The following is a 24613-nucleotide window of genomic DNA, read 5'->3' as shown; positions in this document are numbered from 1 at the left end:
TATCACAAATATCTTATTGACAATTAACTCAATTGATTCGTAGTTTCTAGGCATATTATCAGACAATAATCATCTAATTAGCTATGATCCAAAAGAGAGAGTCTAATATCAAGGGAAAGAACATGAAATTTTACCTACAGATAAAAAATAATGGAGAAACATGTGCATCAAAGTATTTCAACTTTTTTGTCTTCTGAGTTTTTATTTATTTTTCATTAAAGTATTTTAACCCTCATTCTTGCCGATCAAGAGCCAAAAACTTGATCTAAAATTAATTATTTTGAATTATTACAACTATACACCAAGTTTAATGGGTTTTTACTAGCTCTTCGTTATAGCAATGTTATGCCATCTTTTTCAGAGTCATGTCATCTTACAATCTAGTGCTTAAGAAGCTGAGATACCGGCCGAGAGGAACAAGTAAATAAAGTCATGTGCTTGGCATATACCTTTTGCACTAACAGTAAGTCTGGGAATAGTAAAAGTGATGATCGCGCAAAATCTAATCATCCTCGTGAATGGATACAGAGGGCTTTCAAGATCTCTGCTTTTGGTCTTGTTGGAAGTTAGCGATAAGGTGGCTGATGACTTCAAGCACCTTCGATTAATTTTAAAACAGTCTTGATCATGCAATTTTAATAAATGATTCTTGACACTATTACTATTTTATTCCGCCATGGAAATATCTTTTTTGCAGCACTGTTTAAGGACCTGAAGCATATTATTTTTTAATTAATATAGGTACTCAACCCTAAAATTAATAATTATATAAATTTTCAGTATTTTTAAAATTTATAAAATTTAAATTAGTAATTTAAAAAAAAACAAACTCAGACCTAACTAGTTAAATTATATTTTTTAAAATTTGATATACAGTATTTTAAACATGGACAAGGATTCCTCGCATGAAGGCTGTGGTGAAGTTTGTTTTTGAAGGAAAGGTCCACCACTCATTCTGAGGTGCTGTGTGAGCCAACTCAAATCCTTTAACCAGCCATTATCTCCGCTAGCATTTTTTTTTTGGGTAGGCAAAAATCAGTTCACGAGCTCGTTGCAAATGACCAAATTAGCTCTCTGCAATAAGTTAACTGGGAAAATTTTATTGTTTACTGAACAAAGTCCTTGTATTTTTGACATTTACCTTTGCAATCCATGGGACATAAACAAACATTATTATGACTGGTCCCATACCAACAAATTCACAACATGGGTCAGTATCAGAAATCACTGATCAGTAGCCAAGGACAGCCTTTGTTTGGCAAGAAAATGAAAGAACAGTCAGTTGAAAGGGTCAGACATTAAACATGCTCGTAAATGACAATACTCTGAATGAAATATGTGGCCAAGTTTGTATTTACAGAAAGTTGACAAAATTGCCATCGCGTGCTGATCTGAAAACTAGAGATTAAAAAGCAAAGACGCCTACTGTTTCCTTCACGGCCTGCCCTCTTGCATACACGTCAATTTCATCAGAAAGAGGGCATCAGGAAAGTAGTTTAGGGAAAAGGAGAACAGTACAAATTACTATTAATAGAGCTCCTTTTTGCAGTCATTCATCAGCAATACTAAAATCTATTCAAGCGCTGCTTCCTCGTTTGATTTCTTGTATTCCGGCTTCAGCTCATATGATCCTTGATTACTTCCCTTGTTGTTGTAGACACAAAGGTCTTTAAGCATGTCTTTAACAAATTGCTGCAGAAAGACAAGGTAATAATGAGACAGAGAAGGCGAGGACAAAATACTTCTATACTGATTCAACGGAGAAAATGGCAAAAAAGCAAATCTTAAAACAAGCATTTCAAAAGAAAATAAAAGGTATTTCACATAAGCCTTAAAAGATCCTGGTGGCTGGCCGCATAAGTTTTTGAAACAGCCAAAACTATATTTTTTTTGTCTGCAATCCAGAAGGGGGAAGGAAGAAGAAGGATGGTCAACAGATGATAAAATTATTCTAGTGTGACAATTCATGGAGCAATATCTGCTCAGACTTGTTCGAAATGTTCAAAAATAAAAAGAAGTATGCAAAGTCACAGTTATTCTGAATTTTGAAACAAGCTCCATATTGGAGATAAACAGAGCTTCTGAATTTCCCAGCATAGAGAAACCCTGGTTAAAATAGATAGAATTGCTAAAATCTGCAAGAAACAATATTATGTAAAATCTTAGAACTCTAGCAATCAAAATTAGGGTTTTGATGAGTCAAATAATTTCATTCAAAATCCAGAGACAAGGAGTAGAAAATCATCCAGTGAAAGGATGCAATCATGAGGTCAACTAACATGAAGCATGTGGTCATTACCACTCTAAAACGACATGCCTCATGCCCATTTGAACAGTCAAGTTAACAAAAAGACGAAAAAAAGCTCATGCCCATTTGAACCTGTTAGTGAGAGATATTTGAATTTCAGCTAAAGGCTCAAAGAACTTTTGCCTAGTGTTTGGATGCAGAGTGCATGTACTTTTCATAGCTGAACAGCTTGGAATTTGGCGAATAATTTTACTTCTGACCCCCATAGAAGAGAAGTCTTATCATGGTGTTAAAGGATGAGTTCATATCAGAAACCAAAAGTAGTAATATACTAAATAGTAAGAGCCTGTAATTTAAACATGGGTATAGCAGGTAAGCATAATGCTGGAATTCTTCAAATTACTATGAGAAGATCACATTAGAGTACTTTCACCCTACACAAACAAAGAGATAATCAGAGCACCCCAACTTGCCTTACAACTTTGTAAAGACCCATATTTAGAAACAGCGCCTCACAAGTCAAATGTCGACATATAAACTACATTCTCTGTTGATCTACAGGTCATGCGTTGCAAAGTTGGTCAAACTCATGATTGCATAGTTCATGAAATCATATATTCCTCTAAAAGCAATATGTTTTTGCATGCTTTCAATACAGCATCATATGGCAACAATACGGACATGTAAAATGACTTGGAAGATCAAAAATATGACACACAGCACTCAAAAGAACTCTGCCACTAATTCTGGGTATCATACACACATAGAATTTTTAATTATTTTTTTACACACTATTGTTAATAAGATCCAAACGATAGCATAAGCACATTTGCAAAAACTAAGTGGTCAGAAAGCATACTTCAGGTTGGTCTGTCTCTTGGATCAGCTGTTTTAGTGTCCAGTTTGGTTGCTTTTCAAAAAGCTTAAACATAATCCCTTCCATTTCTCTACGGTCTCTTCTCGTTCTTTTCATATCTGATGCCTTGATTGGCAGTTTCTTCTTATCCTATAGCAAACACAAATGTTTAGAATAGTCCATATCATAAATATCACTAATCTATCTGGTAATAGCAAAAAAGAAAGTGCCTCCACATAATGCAAGGTGAAAAAACATTGACAAATGTGTAGGAAAAGGACAGTACAGCGAGTCCAGATATAATCATCCCCGGCATAGGCATCATATGACTCCCAGTGTCATTGTCGATGACCTGAAATGGGAACAAGGAGAGGGTCAAAGAGAATTGATCATCCATAAAACACATGAAGAAAAGATGTTCAGTGCAAAGCAGACCTTTATTTGTCTACTCTTGACCATGTACTTTTTTGTTCTTTCACGACAGATTTTTCTATAGTTCTCAAGGTTTTCACTATGAGGCCTCACATCAAATTTGTTCAGTATTCTTCCCTCCACAGACAGCTTTCCTATAAAACAATGGAATTTCACCAACTTTAGTTCAGCTTCCAAAGTTCAGTTGCCAAAATTGAAACATGTTTTACGAGTTAGAAGTTAGAACAAGAAAACAGCTGTTTGTTATCCAAGCAAACAGGCAGAAAAACCAGCATATACTAATTGCATATTCTCGTGAAGAAAGTAAGAGTTCCATTTCCATGATGAACTGATGTGCATTTTTTTTGGTACAGAGAAGAGCCCACAGGCCCAAGGACACAAATACTAACTAATTATCATGGATACTATTACAAGCAAACCTACAATGATCAGCTGAAAGTAAGTTCAGGAGTCCTGGTAGAGGATCAGGAAGATATTTGATTCCTAACTTCACATTAGATCTTATATTAGTCAGTCAATCGGCACACTGAGTTCCCTTCTCTGTAGCATGTGCAATTATATTTAAGTTATTGCTCAGTGGCAATACAGTGCAGAAAAATTCAACCTAGAGTTTTCTAGCTATCCCAAAAAAATGATCCACTGGCTTGCTTTTCCTTGAAGTGAACCATCTTAAGAGGTTACTATTGTCCTCAGTTTGGATAGAGAGGCAAAACAGGGAATTTAAATAAACTATTTTGTCAAATAAAAATGATAAATTAACTATGATCTGAAGCGTTCTTCATGGAAAGTGACAGAAGCATGCTTACCTTGAGATGACTCAGAAAACACAGACATATCAACTAAGTCTTTAGACATTTCCATAGAGTAAGACTTGAGTCCATCTCCAGGTCCAGTGCCAGCCATTTCCATAGTGAACTGAACATGATATGGAATGACTTAGATAAGGTGAAGCAGTCCAAAAGAATAGACGTCCCAAAAAAACAAAAGAAATGCTATATCATCTCCCGAATTTTTTCATTGATGTCATGAATTAATCTAAATTATCGATCCAGTTATAGTGACATCTTCACTCAACCCAAGGAAAAGAAGAACGGAAATCAAGGCAAACATAGTACCAAGAAGATCATTATTATCAAATTTTTTTCCCGTGCAAATTCATTCTATGCACCACATAAAGGAGCTCCACAATCCAACAAGTCCTTTCAAACCTTAGTCAATGCTGATGAAATTAGAAAATTTTAATGTCATGATCACTGCTCGCTAAGAAATAAAACAATTTGAACACACTATCATCTAACTCATCTACGGTATGTTGCACTTGAAATCGATTAACAATCAGAATACCAGAAAGGATTGAAAGCATTTTATATCAAGTTTGCAAAATGAAATAGATTCTTTTCTATGGGAACATGATGATTACAGCAATTCAAATATTTCCATCCGGATACAGATGTACTTCCTAAGAAATCTTCCAAGCACAAAGTTATGACTCACTCTGCCTTCAATTCCCACAAGCCAATTCAACAGGAAAAACAAAAACATGCAAGTCGCCACATAACAGAAAAACAAAAAGTCGCCTCATCTAAGATTTTTTTCTTAAAGTAGAAAAGGTCATTACTAACTTGCGGACCACAATTCCTGAGAAGGGAAATCTGAAGATAATGGACAGAAATATTTAGTTTGATACGTGAAATTCAATTCTAATTAGCAAAATTCATTAAAACTAAGCAATACGATACACAACATTACACATAAAGAAAATGAAAATGACACGAAACTGAAAAATAAAACCACATTCCATAAGAGTGTGATAACTTGTGAAATGCAGAAACCAAAAGAAATCGTGAAGTGTGAAAACCAAACAAAACAAAACAAGAATCAACTCGAAATTTAATGCATTCGGATAATCCAACAGTAAAATGTCACCAACAACCAAAACAATCTAAAACCACACAAATTAGTCCCTAGAAATGACACGGCACAAAATCCAGCCAGCAAAGGAAAAAGAAAACACAATCTTGATTCAAAACAAAGGGAACCCATAGACCCCAAGGAACCACACAACGCAAATAAACCATCAAACCTACAAAAACCAACCATGCAAGGCAAAGAACAAACCCAAAAGACATAAACTTGAACATATCTTAAAGAAGGACAGAAACACAAAAAAGTTGTATCTTTTTACCTCAGTAGCAGAATTATCATCATCATTGCTTTTAAGAGGGTCAACAGAGACAATGACTTTAGCCACAGGTGGCGAAGAGGCATCAGCATCACCACCTTCATGTTCTTGGCTTCGTAGAAAACGAGAGACTATTGAAGGACATTTCATCAACCAAACTGATTTCTCTGCTTTGCTTGCATCCAAGAACCCACCAAGAACAGGACTTTTGTTATTATTGTCATTTGTAAGGTTTTTGTTGTTGTTGTTGTTGTTGTTGTTGTTGCCGCTGCTGCTGCTGCTTGCCTCATCGTCCATGGCGCGAGAGACTAAAATGGGGCAACGGGGTCTTTCTCTCTTTTGGGAGTGAAAGAAACGGTTTTTGAGATAATATTTTGGTTTTTATTATTATTTTTATTTTTAACAGCGAGAAGGCCACAACCGGTTATGGAGGCAGTTTTATATTAGCGAGAAGGAGCCACGTAAGGCGTGATCCAGCTGGAGTCTTTGTGTTTGAATTGGATGATTACAACCTGGAATTAACTAAACCTGGTTTAGCTAAAACGACAAGTCGTCTGCTGCCACTGCATAGTGAACCAGGAGGATTAAAACCCCGCTCCGAGCAACGAAGTTTGTGACTTTTTTGAGTTCTTTTCATAAACTCTCTCTCCCTCTTTCTCAATTTGGTCTTCATTACTTATATGGTAATCTCTTGATTTCTCTTTCCTCTTTTACATGCAATTGTTCATTCTTCTATGCAGTTTTTGATTTATTTTTTTTGTTAGATATATAATGGTGGAATTGTAAGTGAAAAGGCAAAAGCCCAGTTGCTGATTGGGATTTTGATTTGTTCTTACGAACTGGGTTCTTCTTACTTTGGTCTCGAAAGTGTAAAAATGGATGAGTTGCTGGAATCATGTTGCATTGTTGTTTGAGGTTTATGTCCGGTTCTTTGTTTGATTATCAATTGATGCAATAATGTTAAGTTATTGCAATTTTTCAATTTTGAGAAGGGAAAAAGGCTGTCTAGAGAAAAAAACTTGCGCTTTCTTTTACATTTAGTTATAGGTAAGCGATGAATCTTGTTGTTGTAGCAATTTGTCTTGATATTTAGTGTTCGAATAGGTAAAATGGAGAACAGAGTTGCTAATCAGCTCCCTGAAGTAGACTCTTTGCCAGATGGGTTTGTTGACAGCTCAATGGAACCCGTGGCTCCTCAAACTCCAACTTCAGAGCAAGAGACGCCAGTCAGCGACTGCAAGGAGGATAGTATTGGTAAAGTTGATCATGTGAGTGAAGCATTACAGGAGATGGCTGCAAATGAGTCTCAAACCAGTCAGAATGGTACCGAGAAGCCTGAAAAGATGAAAAATTTCCCTGTTCCATTGCCTGATATTGATGGATGTGATGCTTCAGTGCACTTGGTAGTTGAGCCTGATCAGGGCGCGTGGCAGGAAGAGGGTACACTTACCAAGCCTGTTATAAATGATCTAGTTCCTGAGGCTTCTGTTGGGGTGTCCAGATGCAGCGAGGTAATCGAAGTTCAAGGGAGTTCTCAAAGTTCAGATAGATGTAATTATCTTCTCTTCCATTGCAATTGCTTTCATAACTCCAATTTTGTTTTGAGTTTCTGATTTTACATTGTTGGCCCTTGGTCATTCCTTTGCAGCCACACAAGGAGGTTTGGACTCACAAGCCACTTGTATAAAAGAAATATCTTCATCAGAAAGCACTGAGTTGCAGAAAGGCAGAAAAGTAGTCAGTGACCTACCTTGATTAGTTTGATCACTAAAGAGACTTCTAGCTAATTTTTTTTTCTTATTTCTAGTTACTTAAATGCATTTTGATCTATGTGTGAGGACTGCACAGTTGTGTGTTCGTTTCTTTCCTGTCCCTATAATTCCTTGACAGTAAGGCCTGCCATCTTTTTCAGCCATCCAACTCCATACTGTCATGCCATTTTGACAACAACATGCATACTACTATGCATTATATATATTTTTTCTTGTTTTCCTGGATGTGCTTTATTTTTAAGAACATCCCATATTTCCATCTATATAGGAAGTATTACTATTGTGATTGATTGTACTTCATTTATTGCCTTCAGGAAGCTACTGAAACAAAACGTAAGAATGCAAAACGAACCTTCAAGTCAGAAAAGGAGTTTCTGGAGTTCACTTTGAAGTATCAACAAGTGCTTACTGAAAGAGATGCTGGTGAGTTTGAATGCGTTTGCAGTGCCCGAAGCTTGCTTTCATTGTATTTGATAGACTTAATACATCCTCAAAGCGAAGAAATTTTGAAGCTTCTTTTTAGTATTTCCTTAACTATAATTGATTTGGAGGTAGCATACCTTGTTCAGATATTTGTTTTCAGACTAGCATAATTTCATGACAATATAACTAGGGCATGTTTTGTTGGTTTATAAGACTTGCACCCGCAATTATGAAAAGGAAGCAAACCACATTTCGTGCAGGAATTTAATGTAGAAAATGGCTTTCACTTGTTACCTGGGCTTGCAATATGTTGATCCCTGAAATTTAGAACATCACTTCTTCACATTTACAGGAAAACGCTGTTAAATTAAGGGATAATTCCTCCTTTCTGAGAACAAGTTTGCCATCCAGATTCCTGCCAAAATATCTTCTTTTGCTTTCTCCAATGGAAAAAAAAAAACTTGTCAGAAGCTGGTGACAATTGGATTGAACCATTGAAGTTGTTTTTCCTTGAATTGCTCCTTGTAGCATTTTATACAATCTTTGCAGGATCGAAGAGATAACTACATCAAAATTTAAACCATTTGTTATTGGTTTTTGTTTGTAAAGTCATGATACCCATTGTGATTTTCATTAAAATCTTTACAATTTTGAAGATAGATCAAACTCATGCCCGGTGACCTTTTCCGTTATTCTTCTGCAGCTATTGTTGTTCGTGATAAGCTTGAGTCGCTGTGCAGAGAGTTGCAACGCCAGAACAAATTGTTGATGGTATACTTGATTGTAAACTGTATCTATCCACAATGAGTGAACTGTAAAGTTGTTACTTGTTTCAGATGATGATACTTTACATGTGATTGGTAATGTTTGGGTTAGTATTTGAGCATGCAAAACCTGTTGAGGTCCTTGACTTTTCCCACAGTTGATGGCTTTTAAAGTTCTGTTATCATCTATCCCTACTCTTGAAAATAACACACTCTTAAGGGAAAGAAACTTTTCAGGTTCTGAACTTGTATTTTCATTCACAAACTGTGCTTTATTTAATTCAATGCTTTGTTTCTCGTACAAATTTGATATGAGAACTTGTTTTCCTAATTAAGATAGGAAGTGATGGGGTGATAATTTGACAGGATGAATGCAAACGGGTATCAACAGAGGGGCAACATTTGAGATTGGATTTATCAACCAAATTCCAAGATGCAATAAAGGTTTGGTTGGCATTTTTCACTCAATTGAGATTGAGTATCAAGCTGTAGTACACTTGCATCATTCCTTTTTCCTGGGAGGATGAACCATCTGATGCAACTGGAATAACTAGTGTCTTCTGTTATAGGATGTGAGCAACAGGCTAGAAGAGCAGAAGGAGGAATCTCTCACTCAGTTGAAGGAGAATGAGATGTAAGAAAAATATAAAATACATGCAAAATTATCAAATGTTATAGAAATTTCATTTTTTGTTTGAAGTGGATGAATCAATATATAATAGTAATATTGTTGCGATGATAAATATTCTGGGCTTGACTATGACTGTTCAGTTTCAAGTAGTGAGCAGCCCATTTATTACAGATAGGTCTGTCTCCAAATTCCCCTTTCCTGAAATTACTGCTGGTACACAAAATTGTCAATACATAATGACCGTAGCTGTTTTTGATGTTTCTCTTTCATGAATAAGAATTGAATCAGAATGGAATTGGATTCCTTGAATCTTTGAGATTGTATAACCACGCAATAGGCATCTTGATATCATAGATAAGAACCACCATAGCTGTGTAGCCGCAAACAAAATTTTGTGATTTGGCTGTCTCAGTTTTTGTCCTCTGTCCCTACCCTTCCATGACCAGATCATGGATGCTTTCTTGGATTTATCCAGGACTTATCAGCGCACACCTATCAATGGTTTTTTAAAACATATGAAGTGTGAATACTATTGCTCTCAACATAATCTACCCGATTTTTCATCCTTAGGTTAAGAAAAAAGCTGAAGGAATTTGCTGATCAGTATGCCATTTCTGAACAGCAAAATGCACAAAAGGTTTGTAATTTATGCTTTACTTGAATATGAAGAATGCTCACTGGTTCCTTGTCTTTAAGTACTTGTAAAGTTGCTGTTCATCTTGTTTTTGGAATTTGAATTCACAGTTAAAGCAGAAAACACTGGAACTTCAGATTGCTGATTTGAAGATCAAACAGCATGAAGAAAAATTAGTTCAGGAGCAATCACAGATGAAAATATATGCAGAACAGGTGTCCCAATTATTGGCAACTGAAAAGAATTTGCGTTTGCAGTTGACAGCAGATGGAGACAAGTTCCAACAATTCCAGGTCAACTTCATTTGCTGTTATGTTCAGCTGACATCATTATACATGAATTTTAAATTGGATAGTGAATGTGAATTTCAAGTTTCATGTCCTGGTAACACTTGATAAAGGGTGGTATGCTAAGATGCTTTTTTTTATTTTTCCTTGTACAATATTGATGCCAGCTGATCTAATTAGCTAAAATCACCATCAGCTTCCCTTAACCAAAAAAGAAAAAAAAAAATCTGTAATCTCTTCTTAATCCCGCTTCACTTTGTCATTGTGATGTCTGCGGCCCATGGCAATTATTTTTGAGTTAGAGAGTGCTATAATCTATCTCAATCCATCTCCCACAACTTACATATTACATTCTTAATAACTTAACAAACATCTAAAGTGCTAAGTTGATTTTGCAGGAAGCGTTGGTAAAGAGCAATGAGGTTTTTGAAACATTTAAGCAAGAGATTGACAAGGTACACTTATATTTCTATTAAAGAGAACATACATTTTATTAATGTGCCTACTCTTGATTTCTCTCTGTTTCAGTGCCTTGTGCATTATGTGTGTTGAGTAATCATTTCTCCTTGTTGTCGTGGAAATAATAGATGGCAAAATCGACCAAGGAACTCAAGAAAGAAAATACATTCTTGAAGAGCAAGTGCGAGAAATCAGATGTTATGCTGATTGAGCTTGTTGATGAGGTATGGTTGGCCCGCATTTGTAGATTGCATCTTTCTCGATTATTTGCAACTGGTAACCCTTCCTATTTTTAAGCTTTTATTGACATGCAAGCATGGATTTTTACCAGTACTTAAGCTCCGTGAGCTTTTAAGCATGTTGCTCTCTTCAACTTCATGCAAGGGTGTCCTCCATCACTGGAGGATGTTATCCTCCTCCATGTGCTATCTTCAAATATAGAATTTAAGTTGTACATCAAGAAAGCCTTTTGCCCCAACTACAATTGGCTACTCTAATTATATGTGGTCGGCCCATACATATTCTAGACATTTCATTGCTCATTCCGGTGATTTTGGTGCAGTGCTGATTCACTACTGCAAAATTCCTCTATTAACATATGCTTTCTATTACCTGAAACATAAAGCCCTTTGAATTCTTCTTTTTGGCAGAGAGAGAAGTTGAAGAAACAACTGGATAAAACAAGGAATCAAAAAGAAAAGCTGGAGTCACTGTGCCGATCACTCCAGGCAGAGAGAAAGCAGAATAAAACTGGGAGCAACAGCAGTGATTCAGTCCCAGCCTGATTATTATTGATCCTCCACCAGATTATTATTGATCCATGCGTTTATCTCGTTGTGAATTTTGGAATATTGTTTCAAATTTTATTATGTTTTGTGTCGGCTTTGGTTTCTTATTGAGGGGATTCGCAGTGATCAAATGTAACCAACCCTTTATGAGTAGTTTGCTTTTTTCGTGAGATAGTTCTCTTCTTTTCTTGGAACCAAAATATTTGTTCTTGTTATTGTACTGCTTTAACTTATTCTAGTACCTATGTTGTGATTGGCATCCAAAGTTCCTTTGGGAAATCAGTGTACAGTTTTTCAGGTTAGTTTATGCTCGCAGCCCTACAGGTTCATAATCTAGATGACAATGAAGAATAAATGTAATAACCATTTTACCAGAGTTCGAAGTGATGTGGGCCTCCAAAGCAGGCGAGAATCCCTTCGAGCATTCCTCCATTTGCTTTACCAATCACCACGAGAAGAAACTAGTGCATGGTAGGTGTATTTCTTGCAATTCCAAGAATATTTGCCTCGGATGAAATCCTTACCGGACAAAGAAAAAATTATGTTCTCTCTTCTTACAAGTTTGTCAGGTAAAGACAATGAATTGTTCGAAGGGGAGAAATTGTCGGTGTTCTAGAATTGTTGACCCGTATTTGTAAAAAGAAGAAAAAAACTTGGTCGTCTTTCATCTCTTTTGTTCTTTTCAAACCAATATTCAAGGTGTCCTGCAGAGGTAATTGTTGATCACATATTTTTTCCTTGTAGTGTTCTTGGTGTACAGCACATATCCAACTGCGATTGTAGTATTTGTAAATTTTTAAACCAAGATCAGAATCTAAAATGTACCATACACGGAAATCTCAACTGTGGTGATTTGAACTAAATTCATCTCCAATTTGACTAAATTCAATTAATTTTTTTAAATGGAAACTTGCCTTCTCATACACTAAAAAGGAGATCATTGAACACTTCCAGCACATAATTAATTCACACTCACAAAATTGGTGAATCCCACAAAACAATTTAGAATATTCGAACAAACCAGCACACAATCAAGTCGCACCACAGATTTGGCAATCTCGCAAAACTCCATGCTTATCCCCTTCTTTTTTTCACTGTATACTAATCACATACTAGCCGAATCCACACATTTTTTGGGATAAGAAACGAAGACAGCAAGCGAATCTTTTGTTTGAAAGGACTGAGAAATTTATAATTAATCAACCATGTTTTCGCTTCTTTTTTCATGCGACTCTAACAAGTTTTCTGCATACATAAAGTATTAAAAATCTAGGAATTGAAAACCGGAATCTCACAGCCATGAGGTTTTTCATGATCTTACGTTTTCAGTAAATGAATATGTAAGAACAAAACGCTTGGAAAATAAATTTATTTACAAAGGGGAGGCAGGAGGAGAGTTTTGTGGGGAAACTTGAGAGAGAAGAAGAGGGCACCTCACCTAATATTATTTTTTGCTAACGCCAGTTGAACCGTGAGTCAATACTAACGGACTTGGACAGCCACGCCGAAAAGACACTGCCTACGTCAGCAGAATCCACGATAATGTTCTTTTAATGTTTCTCGTACTCACTCACCAACTCCAAGACCCCACGAACCGTCGCACACTCATTTGCTAAAAGATTTGACAGCCAATCGTGTTCCTCCACGTTTCCCCAAACTCCCTAATTCTGCATGCACCGAACTCCGACCCGGACTTGTACACAAACTCCAAAACATGAAATTTATATAAACTTTTCGAATCCGCTGTTCTCGTATGTAACAACCACCTGAACCATTCATCGCTGTAAATTTAAGACCCATCTTCCTTCCCCCTTTTCCCTCTACAAAGTTAGTAAAGTCATGAACTTTACTGATCACTAAAAACCCTAGCTCAGAATAATCACTGCTGTTTTCCTTCTCCTTTTCTCGTCCTTTCAATTTCAAGTCAAAGTTAGGCCTGTTTGTTTTAACCATCTCTTGTTTGGGTGATTTTATGGTTTTGGGCTGAATTCTGTGGTTTTGTTATTCATTTTTTAGGCCTTTTGTGCTGATGGAGATGAATTTAGTGGCTAGTTGCAAGGTAATCAGTAATTTAGTAAGCTTATCAGTGGTGGTGTTGATCAAAGTGTGGTTTGTTTGGATGTTGATTCACGTTTTTGTGGCAAAGAAGAATTTTATTTTTTTATTTATGCATGCATGTATGTATCTGTGCTAATAATGTTTATATGCTTAACTTGAAGGGAAAGTTGGCATATTTTAGAATTAAAGAGCTCAAGGATATTTTATCCCTGTTGGGTCTTTCAAAGCAAGGGAAGAAGCAGGTCTCTGTCTTCCTTTTTCTGTTATATTTTTTTTTTTTTGCAATTGTTTGTGCAAAGATTTGCTGGTTTTACTCATTTTTAATTTGTTTGCTGGCTTAATAATTTTCAGGTCCTTCCTTTTTCCTGCATTTAAATCATGATTGGTTTATCTGATATTTTTCTTTTTGTGCAGGATTTAATGGACAGAGTTTTGGGCTTGCTCTCAGATGATGAAAGTGAGTTATCATTGCAATTTTTGTTATTTATAGAATGTTATTTATTATTTGCCCTTGGTACTGTTAGTCAGGGCTCTAGGGGAATCAGCCTGTATGTTTTTTCTTTTCTTTTGTTCTTTTATTTTATTTTATTTTAATTTCAGATGTGTCTTTCGTGCCAATGTTTCTCGACATCTAATCATCCCCTCTGTTGTCATGAATTTGGTTCCTCTTGTTTATAATCACAACTCTTTATTTACTTGCCTCAGCGCAGTTTAATTCAACTCCTGATAAATGTGATTATACATGTGTGAAAACTTTTTGCAGTTTGCTCCACTCGCAGCTTTGTAAGGAAACAGCAGATTGGAAAGGAAGCTGTAGTGAAAATAATTGATGATGCTTACAGGTTTTTATTTTATTTCTATTTTCATGTCCTGTGCATCCTGATGGCTGCTCTGTAGTGTTTCTGTGTGGGTGTCTGCCTGTAATTTCCTGACTTGTTTTGTACAAATGGTTTGGTTTTCTAATCAAAATACTTCTAGTTTCTTCTAAACCTATATTTTGCCCATCTATTTATTGGAAAATAAAGTGTTATTTCCCCTTGTTTCTTGCTCATATGTCGTGTGTTAAACCAATTATTTTCCCCAGAAAAATGCAGATTACAGATGCATCAGATTTAGCAGTGAGGGCTCCAAGTGGCTTAGATACTATGAGTGTTAAAGAAGAAGTTGAAGATTTCATTAGTCCAGAGAAGAGGATTCGTTGTCCTTGTGGAAGTTCACTGCCAACCGAGTTCATGATACAGGTAAGGTCAAACATAGTGGTATTTTTCTTTTCTGGTTTGAATTAAACATGGAAGAACTCTGCAGTCACAGCTTAATCGGATATCTAGTTCTTTGTTTTAATCTTTGAGTTTTAGCAGGAAGAGATAGCTAGCTATGAAGTTGAATGCGTTACACAGCATCTTAGGATTCAGAGCACTTACATTGCCTGATTATTTGATTTTTGCTTCCCTTGTGAAATGTAGAGTGTCGTTTCAAATTCTTACTGGGGCTTTTCTATATGCAGTGTATAGATTCAAAATGTCAAGTGCAACAACATATTAGTTGCGTCATTTTTCTGGAGAACCCTGTGGAGAGTGACCATCCAATTCCACCTGTATTTTACTGTGAAACATGCCGTATTGACCGAGCAGATCCGTATGTATTTTATAGTTATCTTTTTGTTTGGTCATATATGTATGTTCCCAAGTGAATCGTGTCTAATTAGTCCAGTTATGGCCATCACTATTTTTCTTTTCCTGGTGCATGATTATTGTCTCCTAATGGTGTACGAAATAGAAAATGATTTTGTGTCCACAATGGATTTTCTTCTCTATGTGAAGGTATTGTAAGCTCATAATTGTTCTGTATGGATGTGACTTTGAACTTGCTCTATTTAATTGTTGCTTGCCACGTGTCGAAACAAAAGAGTAGTTCTGAGGTAGAATGGGAAGTGGATAAACTCTCTATTTTCACCTAGCAAAGAGGATCTCCATTTTCATAGAACAAAATGGTATAATCATTCCAAAAAGGCATGTCAAAATATTATTTGGGACATACTTTAGCATGGGTTGCATGACATGTTTTCACACTTGATATGATGATTTTCCGTGAGAAATTACACATGAATCATGGGTTTTTCTTTTTGTGGTCGTATGCCTTTGCATGTACATATTTTTTTTCTAGCAGTTCATGAAGCAGATCTTGATCTGAGTGTTCAGCATATTGATTCCCTTATTAGAATTGATGCATGACCATCACCCATAAGCTCAATGGACTACTATTGGTGATTTATGTTTGTTTCAGTCTTTTTACTTTTGTTTTCTTTAGATTAGATTTGCAAATGAAGGGTTCTACTATATTGACATGCTTCTTGTGGGCAGTTTTTGGGTTACTGAGGCGCATCTATCATTGCCTGTGAAGTTAAAGAGTTCAAATATTTCAATGGATGGGTGAGCTCGCTCTCTCTCTCCCAACCTTAGAATTAAGTGCTGCTACAACTATGGAGGGGGATTGATTTTTTTTTTTTTTTGGGGGGGGGATAAATTATCCAATCAAGGAATCCACTTAAGCCTATCACACGACAAGAATTAATGAGCCATGAAATTGATTTTGTTAGCATTATAACTGTTGCTATAGCTTTTTGGATCTATAATTTTGCAATTCCGTTTTTGGGTTGAGGCTTTTTTTTTATATGCCATTCTAGCTCTTATTTTCTCAATTTTTTGGCTCATGTGTTTTTGTAATTCATTATATTCTGATTTTTTTTTTCAATGTTCTCCAGTAATGTCACATTGCAGAATGTGGAAACAACTTTTCAATTGACAAGATCAAATCAACAGCTACTACAGAATTGTGAATATGATGTTCAGGTTGGTTTCCTGAATGGCGCGTTGATTGCAGAATATTCACAATTAATAAAAAAAGGGTCATGCCTCCATAGTTTTGTCATGTCCACATAAATTTACATGCTCAAGTTGTTTTTGTGTAGGCCTGGTGCATGCTTCTCAATGATCATGTTTTGTTTAGGATTCAGTGGCCGCTTCATGCAAATTTGCAGGTTAATGGTATGCAAATGTGATCTTCCATTATTCATTAATGGGTGCACCAGCAGCTTTACTACCTTTCTCATATGTAATAGAATTATTAATATGATCTGAACAGTCTCTTCTGTTACACCTTTTTTTTTTTTTATCTGGGTGTAACTTTGGTTAAGCATTGGTGTTGTCCTTAAGGCAGGTATAGAAATGTTTCATAATTCAGTAATGACTAGACTTTCCTTGGTCATGAAATGGATGGATTGCATTGTGTTGTTGCAATCCATTAGGCTTTTCTCTTGGATTAACAATAGTGTTGTATGGTGAACAATAATTGTTATGCATCTGATGCATTACACAAGGATCTTTTGATCATGATAAGGTTTCAGGTGCAACACCTTGGCTAAAACAATTTATTTTAGTGGGGTTAAGGTCGTAAGGTGCTATTGGTCGATATGCATTTATTTAACTGAGAGAAGATATGACACCTTTCACCCATGACTTGGTCTGCTAAGCTTGCCACATAAGTACCCCCTCTAAAGGCCTGATGTTCTTTATGCAAAAGAGGCGAAATAGGTGATTTAGGAATGTTTGCCTGGTATGCTCGTTGCTCAGACCCTCCAAACAAGTTGCTTGGAGTTGGTTCATTTTGTTTTAATTTGTTGACTGACAAGCCAGTGGAGCCAGTATTTCAGAAGTCTTTTTTTTTTTCCCTTGAATGCTATGCAAAAGCCCAGTTGACAGTTCTTCATTCTTTAAATACAGATATGCCCGTGAGAACGCTAAATAGACCAGCATCACAGTCTCTCGGTGCTAATGGCCGGGGGGGATGGCCGTGATGATGGTGCACAAGTGAGTCCATTCCCCATTCTCCTTTCTTATGAGATGATTTTGAGTGTTAATATCCTAATTGGCATTGTTTGTGTCCATATTTTTTTGTGTGTGACTTTGTATTTGATTGGATATTGTTTTGAGTTAAAGTCGAGCATTCTTTCATTACATGTTTAATTGAACTTAACATTGGTGCTCTTGTTGTCAGATCAAATTATGCATTCGAGAGGGAATAAATAGAATTTCTTTATCAGGATGTGATTCTCGTGTTTTCTGCTTTGGCATCAGACTCGTAAAGCGACGAACTGTTGAACAGGTGTTCCCACCTTTCATTCATGTGATTTACTTGTTGGGACAAATGGATGTCTCATCTGTTTGAAGGCTATGTCCATAGAATCAATTTTTTGGAACATTACATTACTGCCGCCTCTATTTGCCTACAAAAAAATGTAGCAAACTTGATTTTTATAAAAATGTCTTCCTAAGTGTATTAATTTTGTTTTATATATTTGTTTGTGCTCATCTATGCTACATCTCACTCTTAGATCCAAAGAAACAATGTGCCTTGAGTTCTATGTCACTAAATGTTTTTCCTCTGCTGATCAATTTACTACCGAAGGTTCTCAACCTGATTCCCAAAGTTGGTGAGTCTTTTGAAGATTCTCTTGCTCGTGTTTGTCGTTGCATTGGTGGTGGGATGGGTACTACAAACGAAGATAGTGATAGTGATTTGGAGGTGATTGCAGAGGCGATTACAGTTAATCTCCGCTGTCCAGTGAGTATGCCTGGCTTTCCTGTTTTCATGCTCCTCAATGTATTTAGCACATGTCATGCAGTTTCATCTGACCTTGATATGGATAATGTCCTATGATTCTTGGCAAAAGATTCATTTTTCTTTTGATCTAGCATAATCCCAAGTTTGGGTATGTGGTATGATCTTTATGCATCATGATGTTTGCATTTTGATAGGATAACTAGTGTTTTTTTTCAGTCCATTCCATTGTTAACATGTCACTATGGCTTGCAGCTATGGCACACAAAAATGGTTTAATGAGAAAGACCAGTTCTATTAAAATTGTTGGTTGAGAATATTATTCATTTCAATTTACTTTTCCTTTCTTTTGTGGGTTGGGGTCCATTAGTAATCTTTTTAATTGACCATGTCAATATGGTAGATGAGTGGCTCTAGAATGAAGATTGCTGGCAGATTTAAACCTTGTGCTCACATGGGCTGTTTTGATCTTGAAACTTTTGTGAAACTAAATCAACGCTCTCGCAAGGTAAGTGATCTAACATACATGTATTGCAATTCTCATTTTGTATTTGATTCACAAGTTTATATATCTGAGTGAGGTGTTCCGTGGTTGCAGTGGCAGTGCCCTATTTGTCTTAAGAATTACTGCTTGGAGGATATCGTCATTGATCCTTACTTCAACCGCATTACAACAATGGTAGTTCCTATGCTTAATAGCTTAAACTTTTTTTACTAGCATGTCTATCAAAATTTTAACAAGATAAAATGTATATATGCTTATTGGTATAGATGGGTCATTGTGAAGAAGACATAACTGAGATTGAGGTGAAACCTGATGGTTCTTGGACTGTAAAGACCAAAGTTGACATAGGTGATCTCAGGCAATGGCATTTCCCTGATGGTTCTCTTTGTGCTCTTACTGATGAAGTTACTTCCTGTTACAAAATCCCGAGGCAGATCGAGAAGGGAGATGGCTTGAAAGCACATGTTAGTCCTGAGATCAGAATTAAGAATAATCTCAGTGGAATCGTGCAAGGAAGAAACCATCAGCTTGCTTTTTGTTCCTCAAAGAATCAACTTGAGGGAAGTTTTGTAAATCATGGCGAAAGGACAATAACAATGAGTAGTAGCACCACTGGAAGCGGCGGGGATGAAGAGGACCCTAGTATAAACCAAGATTACAGTGGGCATGTTGAAATATCTCCCAGTAGTGTCAATGAGATCAACTCTATCTGTCATTATTTTGACCCAACACTTGCAATAAACCATGGTAGTTCTGTGCCATCAGGGAATGCTGACATCATTATTCTAAGTGATTCTGATGAAGAGAATGTCAATTTAGTTCCTCCTGAAACTGTCTGTGATACTTACAGAGTAAATGGGAGTGGTTCTTCATTGGCTATCAATCCTGGAATAACAGACTCATACTTAGAAGATCTAGGTCTCGATGCAGGTGCAAATTCTTGTTTTGGTCTCTTTGATACAGGTGTCAATGATGTTGGGATGTCTAACTGGTCATACTCTTCTTGTACTCAAGCTGGTCCCCATTTCCAATTATTTAATACAGACCCAGATGTATCAGATGCTTTTATTGATCTGGATCATCCTTCCATTAGTTGTGCTGTTCCAATGAATGGTTGTACACTGGCATCAACGCTAGCTATAACTTCTGGTGGTGAGGTCCTAGATTCTTTAGCCTGTGACGCCAATGTTGATATGGATGTTGGCTTGGTTGATAATCATATGAGATTTGTTGCTGAGGACCCCTCATTACAAGCATTTCTCCCCGTTCAACCTGTGCAGCCTGACTTGGTGCACCAGCCTACTGTATCAGATTGTGCCCCAACTGAGGATTGGTTTCCCCTTAGCCTCAGCAGCACCAGTGAGAGTTTTGGCAATCACACCAGGAATCATGATCAGGGTGCTGCTAAAAATGGGGTTGATTTGAGAAACCAGTTGGGATCAAATCAAGGTGCCTGATTGATATTCTTACATTGTTTTAAGCAATACTTTGGATTAGATGGTAATGTTGTTGCTTTATATTCCAGCTGATTAAATCCATGTTAAATTTCCAACATTTCAAAATTTCTATAATTCTCCAATACAAATTTGTTTCCAAATGTATCATGGAGGGCTTAATTGTTTTGGGATCAAGAAAATCTTGTGTTGATTCCTTTAGGGTCCTGAATTGGTATTTATGCCAATTTGTTAAAGCATAATTGAATGTGATGATCTAAAGTGTTAACTCGGTGATGCTGGCCACTTTTTTGGCCAATGATATTGCTAGCATTTTTAAAGCAGTTAGATGCTTAGATCAGGTCATGGGTTCTCATGTGGTGCCATTTATGCAATCAAACTCCTTGAAGTTTCATGGGTGATCATTAACTATGCTTTTAAAACCAGTTGCTAATCTTTAGAATTGGTCATTTTTCCCTTCTGGTAGAAGCTTTTTTTTTCTAAATCAGGAATATGAAAGCAATTCCGTGTCAATTTTGTGATGGAATATAATTTTGTGACCTATAATATCGATTATTCTGATTTGTGGTTATGTTCACTCACACATTCATCTTTGTAAATGTATGCGCTGAGTTAAATTTTAATCGTTTATGGTTTTCGGTAAGGTGTTAACTTTGAGCCTTTGCAGCTACTTCAGTTGCAGCTCTAAATGATGAAGCTAGGTCTAATGGGAAATATAACAAGAAAATTTCAGATGGCCCTTTCTCATTTCCTCGCCAGCCACGATCTGTGAGACAACGTGTTTATTCTCAATAGATTCTGAAAGACAAGAAGGGAAATACATTTTTTGATTCATTGGGAAGGCTAATAGCCACTAGTACGATGCTCCCTGTTCATGTTGTTTAGTCTTTTTCTTGTGAATGAAGCACATAATTTCTTTCTAGCATGTGCATGTGAAGCCTATTGATCATGATGCCTATTGGATCAACGCTGATGTGCTACATGATTTTACAGCAGTAATGGGTCTGCTTTATTTAATGGTGAGCATTAATTGGACATTTGTTGTTTTAAATTTCAGTGTTAACTGATATATCATTACTTTTAGCTTCTATACTTAACACGCATGTGCCTCTGTATGTGTTTATATGTGAACATGTGACTGTGATGGTGTTATACACGTAATATTGGGTTAAAGTAGTATACTTTGTATATACTACAATTGAACATCTGTAATGCTAGCCAAATGATTTTACTTTGGTGTGGCTAATACAGCCAAAGAAAAATTGCTAAGGAGTTTCTAAATGGAGTGTGCTTCTTTTTATTTGTTGTTATTTTTTTTAGTAGAATTTCTGGATATTCAAGTTATCATTCAGCTGTGAGTGCTCTGATGATAACCTTGTCTAAAGATGGTAGGAAATGATTGACTTTTTGAGATAAAGACCAAAATGCAAACCGTGCATTTGATAACCAGCAATATTTGTAAAATTGTGTTGAATAGGAAACTGTGTATGATGCAATTGAATCTGTTGCTAGTGTTAACAGAATTAGTGGATACTTATTAATGAGCTGACCATCTTTGATAGTTTTGTGTCAAACAAGTTTGACAGTATTATTCAAATCAGATTGTCTAATGCTATTTGCTTGCTCTCTTTTAGGTACCCTTGTATTTATCTATTGTTGGATCTTGGTGTTGAAGATTTGGCAGGTCAGACAACTATCTTGTCTTTTTGAGTTTTACAACTGCTAATATCAGTCTGAACAAGGGAATGAAAAACGCATTTTTCTAGGTGGTGGTTAGTGGTTAGTCTTAGACGTCATAGGTAGCCTTCTTTGACAAAAAAAGTAAAACATAAATTTTCTCATTGAACTGAATTATTGGAGAATTATAGAGAGCTGGAGAAATCTGCTTATTTTCTCTGTTTGTGGCTGCCAGTGGAGCCATGGGATGGGACAGGATGGTGAGTTGCCAGACGAGCAACATTTATGGCATTACTGTGTCAATAGGGTGAAAATTGGGATTGGAGTTGTGCATCATAGAACATTAATCCCTAGGTGGATTTGGAAGTAGATGAGCAACCAACAGGAAGCGGGGCAGGTTGCTAGAGGTGGTTAAATTTGATTTCCATTTCTTTGGGAACTTCTATGTTACAACATTAGAAGGCATGCAATATCTTATCAGGTTATTGCTGAAGTGGGTTTTGAAATAGATGCAACCAACCGCAAGCAAGGCAGATTGTATTCAACTATGAAAGAGGGGCTGCAGATGGGGTTCATCGCACTGCCAACAGGTTTGTGGTTTTACAAAATTTGGTTGTAGGCTTGAATGGTTTTATTGGATGAAGCCAGTGGCCCTTAATTTGATTTGTAGGAATTGTGTTCCAACATCTTACCTTGGGGTTGCTCTGATTAGTGAATTTCTCCATTGTGGATTTCAAATTTAAATTATTTGTTTTTATAAATGCAGACAAGTTGGGCACTCAGATGATTTATCTCTGGTGGCCGAGGTTGAGCATGGAGAAAAGGGGGGTAAATATTGGCTGTGTGACTTGCAAGGTAGATTCAAGATGTTCATCCTGCAACTTGCATGATTCAGCAATTTTCTTCGTCGCATGTTACCTGTGAAATGACCATTGACTTGGATGAAGATTTTAAGATCCTATAGGCAGAACTATGACACATGTAAATCAATGAGTATTCGGCGGCATCTTTTAACCTTCTCTTGAATATTATTACGCTTGTTGTGTTATCTTGGGCAATGCAAAGCTGCAGTACATTTTCTCAGAGCCACCAACTTCACTCGAGTAAACGTCTAGGTTTGTTTTTCTGGGATGTTCCTTTTGTGATCTTTGGTTCTTCGAAGTCTTTCTTGCTCTTTATGCCCCGTCTAATTTTCTTGTTGCGTTGGCATTTCTATGTTTGTGCAGAACAAATATTGTCGCCGTATACATGATTTACCAAGTTTGAACCTTTTCATCTGGATGCTACTCATTTGTATTTTTTTAGAGTATTTCCTTGTTCTCTTGCTTCCTCGTGTTTTTTTCCGGCTTCATTTATTTTTGTCTTGGGTTGCATGTTTGCAAGGCCAAGGTTCATTTTTTTTCTTGCAGAAAATGTCGCATGGCTGGGATTTGATGATCTTAGGGTGCACTAGGAAAACTGTTCTTGAATTTTCCAAAACATCTCCAAAAACTCCAAATTTACACGCTAATGGTAGTTACGGCTCCATATATAGCTTTTGAAATTATATCTGTAACCTTCCATCGTCGTAGCTTGCATGTACAACTCGATTTTTTCTATCAATAATTCCTATAATAAATCGAACTTGCACAGACACATGACGTATTGACTTGCTTCGATTAAATTAATCATTCTAAGAACTTTGTTCATCTCAGTCAATAATAATAATAATTTGAGGCACGAGAGGCTATAGAATGAAGCTTCTATGGCTTTCCTGGCCCAAGAAGCCCACCTCTGCAAATTATAATTAGTTTAACCCATGTGAAAGAAAATTCCATGGAAAACGTTTTTCTGTGTTTATTTTATTTAATATTAGAAAAGTTTATTAATAAAAAATATTTTTTGATTAATGAAAAATATTTATTTATTAAAGAAAAATTTAGTTTAATTTGAAAAAAGTATTTTTTTTATTTAATATAAAATTTTAATTGTTATATATTTTAATTTTTTTTTTATTTTGAATCGTTGTGAGAATATAAAATTTTAATTGTTATATATTTTGTTTGATTTTATTTTAAATTTATTTTTTAAAATTTAATTTGATTTGATTTTTATATTAATTTTTATTTTTATTTTTATAATTGTTATTTATTTTTTTCTTATTATTTTTTAAATTAAATTTTTTTATTTATCAATTTTTTATTTTTGTTTTTTTATTTAAAATAATTTAAGAAATTATAATTATAATTATTTTAATTTTAATATTTTTTAATTTTTTATCTATTATATTTAATATCTGTTATTTTGATTATTATTTACTTTATTTGAGATAATTTATGAAATTTATTTATTTTTAATTATATTTTCATTCAACTTTTTAATTTATAAGATTTATTCTTTATTATTTCAATAAATTTAAAAAAAAATTAATAAGATATTTTTAATAACATAACCCAATACTAGAAAATGTTTTTCAATCATAACACTATTAAATATTGAAAAATAATTTATTTTTTTATAATTTATTTTACAAGAAAATTACTTTCTAAAAAAAATTAATTTTCTACAAACAAACAAGATTTACATTAAGGAGAAAATAAAAAACTAACAATATTAAAAATTAAAACTAAGAATTAGAATCTTAGAATAGAAATTAGAAAACAAAACTAAAACATAGTGGAAGTTTCAATGATATAACTTATAGCATTATTAAAAAATATATCAATAAAAAAAAATCATGAAAAAATAATTTTAAAGTTACTTGTGAAATGCAAATGTAATTTAAAAATTATAACATGTTGACTTTTTATCCATTAGCTTTAAAGTTATGAATTCATTTTATTAATA

The 24613-nt window shown here is 35.4% G+C and overlaps 3 protein-coding genes across 4 annotated transcripts; 2 read left to right on the top strand and 1 right to left on the bottom strand.

Annotated features, from left to right (window-relative positions):
- Positions 1 to 1254: 1254 nt before the first annotated feature.
- LOC105137071 (general transcription factor IIF subunit 2-like) lies at positions 1255 to 6142 on the bottom strand. The gene is made up of 6 exons (XM_011042650.1): positions 5722 to 6142; positions 4343 to 4451; positions 3540 to 3670; positions 3391 to 3456; positions 3108 to 3254; positions 1255 to 1692 (listed from the first exon to the last, which is right to left on the bottom strand). The coding sequence occupies exons 1-6, from the start codon at positions 6013 to 6015 to the stop codon at positions 1573 to 1575; spliced, it is 867 nt and encodes a 288-aa protein (XP_011040952.1). The 5' UTR covers positions 6016 to 6142; the 3' UTR covers positions 1255 to 1572.
- LOC105137073 (E3 SUMO-protein ligase SIZ1-like) lies at positions 2770 to 23096 on the top strand. The gene is given in 21 exon segments (XM_011042653.1): positions 2770 to 2773; positions 13493 to 13535; positions 13696 to 13776; positions 13949 to 13991; positions 14298 to 14376; positions 14619 to 14775; positions 15039 to 15169; positions 15895 to 15963; positions 16296 to 16383; positions 16503 to 16578; positions 17314 to 17378; positions 17380 to 17400; positions 17588 to 17695; positions 17999 to 18154; positions 18555 to 18659; positions 18750 to 18830; positions 18923 to 20105; positions 20778 to 21129; positions 21745 to 21794; positions 22023 to 22377; positions 22554 to 23096. Coding segments are annotated over 18 exon segments (2616 nt in total). The 5' UTR covers positions 2770 to 2771; the 3' UTR covers positions 20906 to 21129; positions 21745 to 21794; positions 22023 to 22377; positions 22554 to 23096.
- On the top strand, positions 6277 to 11714 carry LOC105137072 (alpha-taxilin-like protein). 2 transcript variants are annotated; one of them, XM_011042651.1, is made up of 12 exons: positions 6277 to 6401; positions 6823 to 7269; positions 7367 to 7455; positions 7805 to 7913; positions 8617 to 8684; positions 9044 to 9121; positions 9247 to 9311; positions 9879 to 9945; positions 10053 to 10235; positions 10628 to 10684; positions 10817 to 10912; positions 11339 to 11714. In XM_011042651.1, the coding sequence occupies exons 2-12, from the start codon at positions 6828 to 6830 to the stop codon at positions 11471 to 11473; spliced, it is 1389 nt and encodes a 462-aa protein (XP_011040953.1). In that variant the 5' UTR covers positions 6277 to 6401; positions 6823 to 6827; the 3' UTR covers positions 11474 to 11714. The 2 variants fall into 2 exon arrangements, with proteins under 2 accessions (XP_011040953.1, XP_011040954.1); XM_011042652.1 differs by lacking the exon at positions 6277 to 6401 and adding an exon at positions 6506 to 6633.
- Positions 23097 to 24613: the final 1517 nt, after the last annotated feature.

The sequence above is a fragment of the Populus euphratica genome, unplaced genomic scaffold, assembly GCF_000495115.2.
Source record: "Populus euphratica unplaced genomic scaffold, PopEup_1.0 scaffold63.1, whole genome shotgun sequence".
In the NCBI taxonomy this organism is placed as follows: Eukaryota; Viridiplantae; Streptophyta; class Magnoliopsida; order Malpighiales; family Salicaceae; genus Populus; species Populus euphratica.
The sequence above is the reverse complement of the archived record's forward strand: the minus strand, read 5'-3'. Positions and strand labels throughout refer to the sequence as shown.

What these genes read in the sequence shown, in the direction of transcription:
- LOC105137072 (XM_011042651.1), top strand. Translation starts at nt 6,828, where the DNA reads ATGGAGAACAGAGTTGCTAATCAGCTCCCTGAAGTAGACTCTTTGCCA. An exon ending in TGCAGAAAGGCAGAAAAGTA is followed by an intron (nt 7,456 to 7,804) that starts GTCAGTGACCTA and finishes TATTGCCTTCAG; the next exon opens with GAAGCTACTGAAACAAAACG. An exon ending in GCCAGAACAAATTGTTGATG is followed by an intron (nt 8,685 to 9,043) that starts GTATACTTGATT and finishes ATAATTTGACAG; the next exon opens with GATGAATGCAAACGGGTATC.
- LOC105137071 (XM_011042650.1), bottom strand. Translation starts at nt 6,015, where the DNA reads ATGGACGATGAGGCAAGCAGCAGCAGCAGCGGCAACAACAACAACAAC. An exon ending in TCAAGAGTAGACAAATAAAG is followed by an intron (nt 3,457 to 3,539) that starts GTCTGCTTTGCA and finishes TTCCCATTTCAG; the next exon opens with GTCATCGACAATGACACTGG. An exon ending in AAGAGACAGACCAACCTGAA is followed by an intron (nt 1,693 to 3,107) that starts GTATGCTTTCTG and finishes GTCTTTCTGCAG; the next exon opens with CAATTTGTTAAAGACATGCT.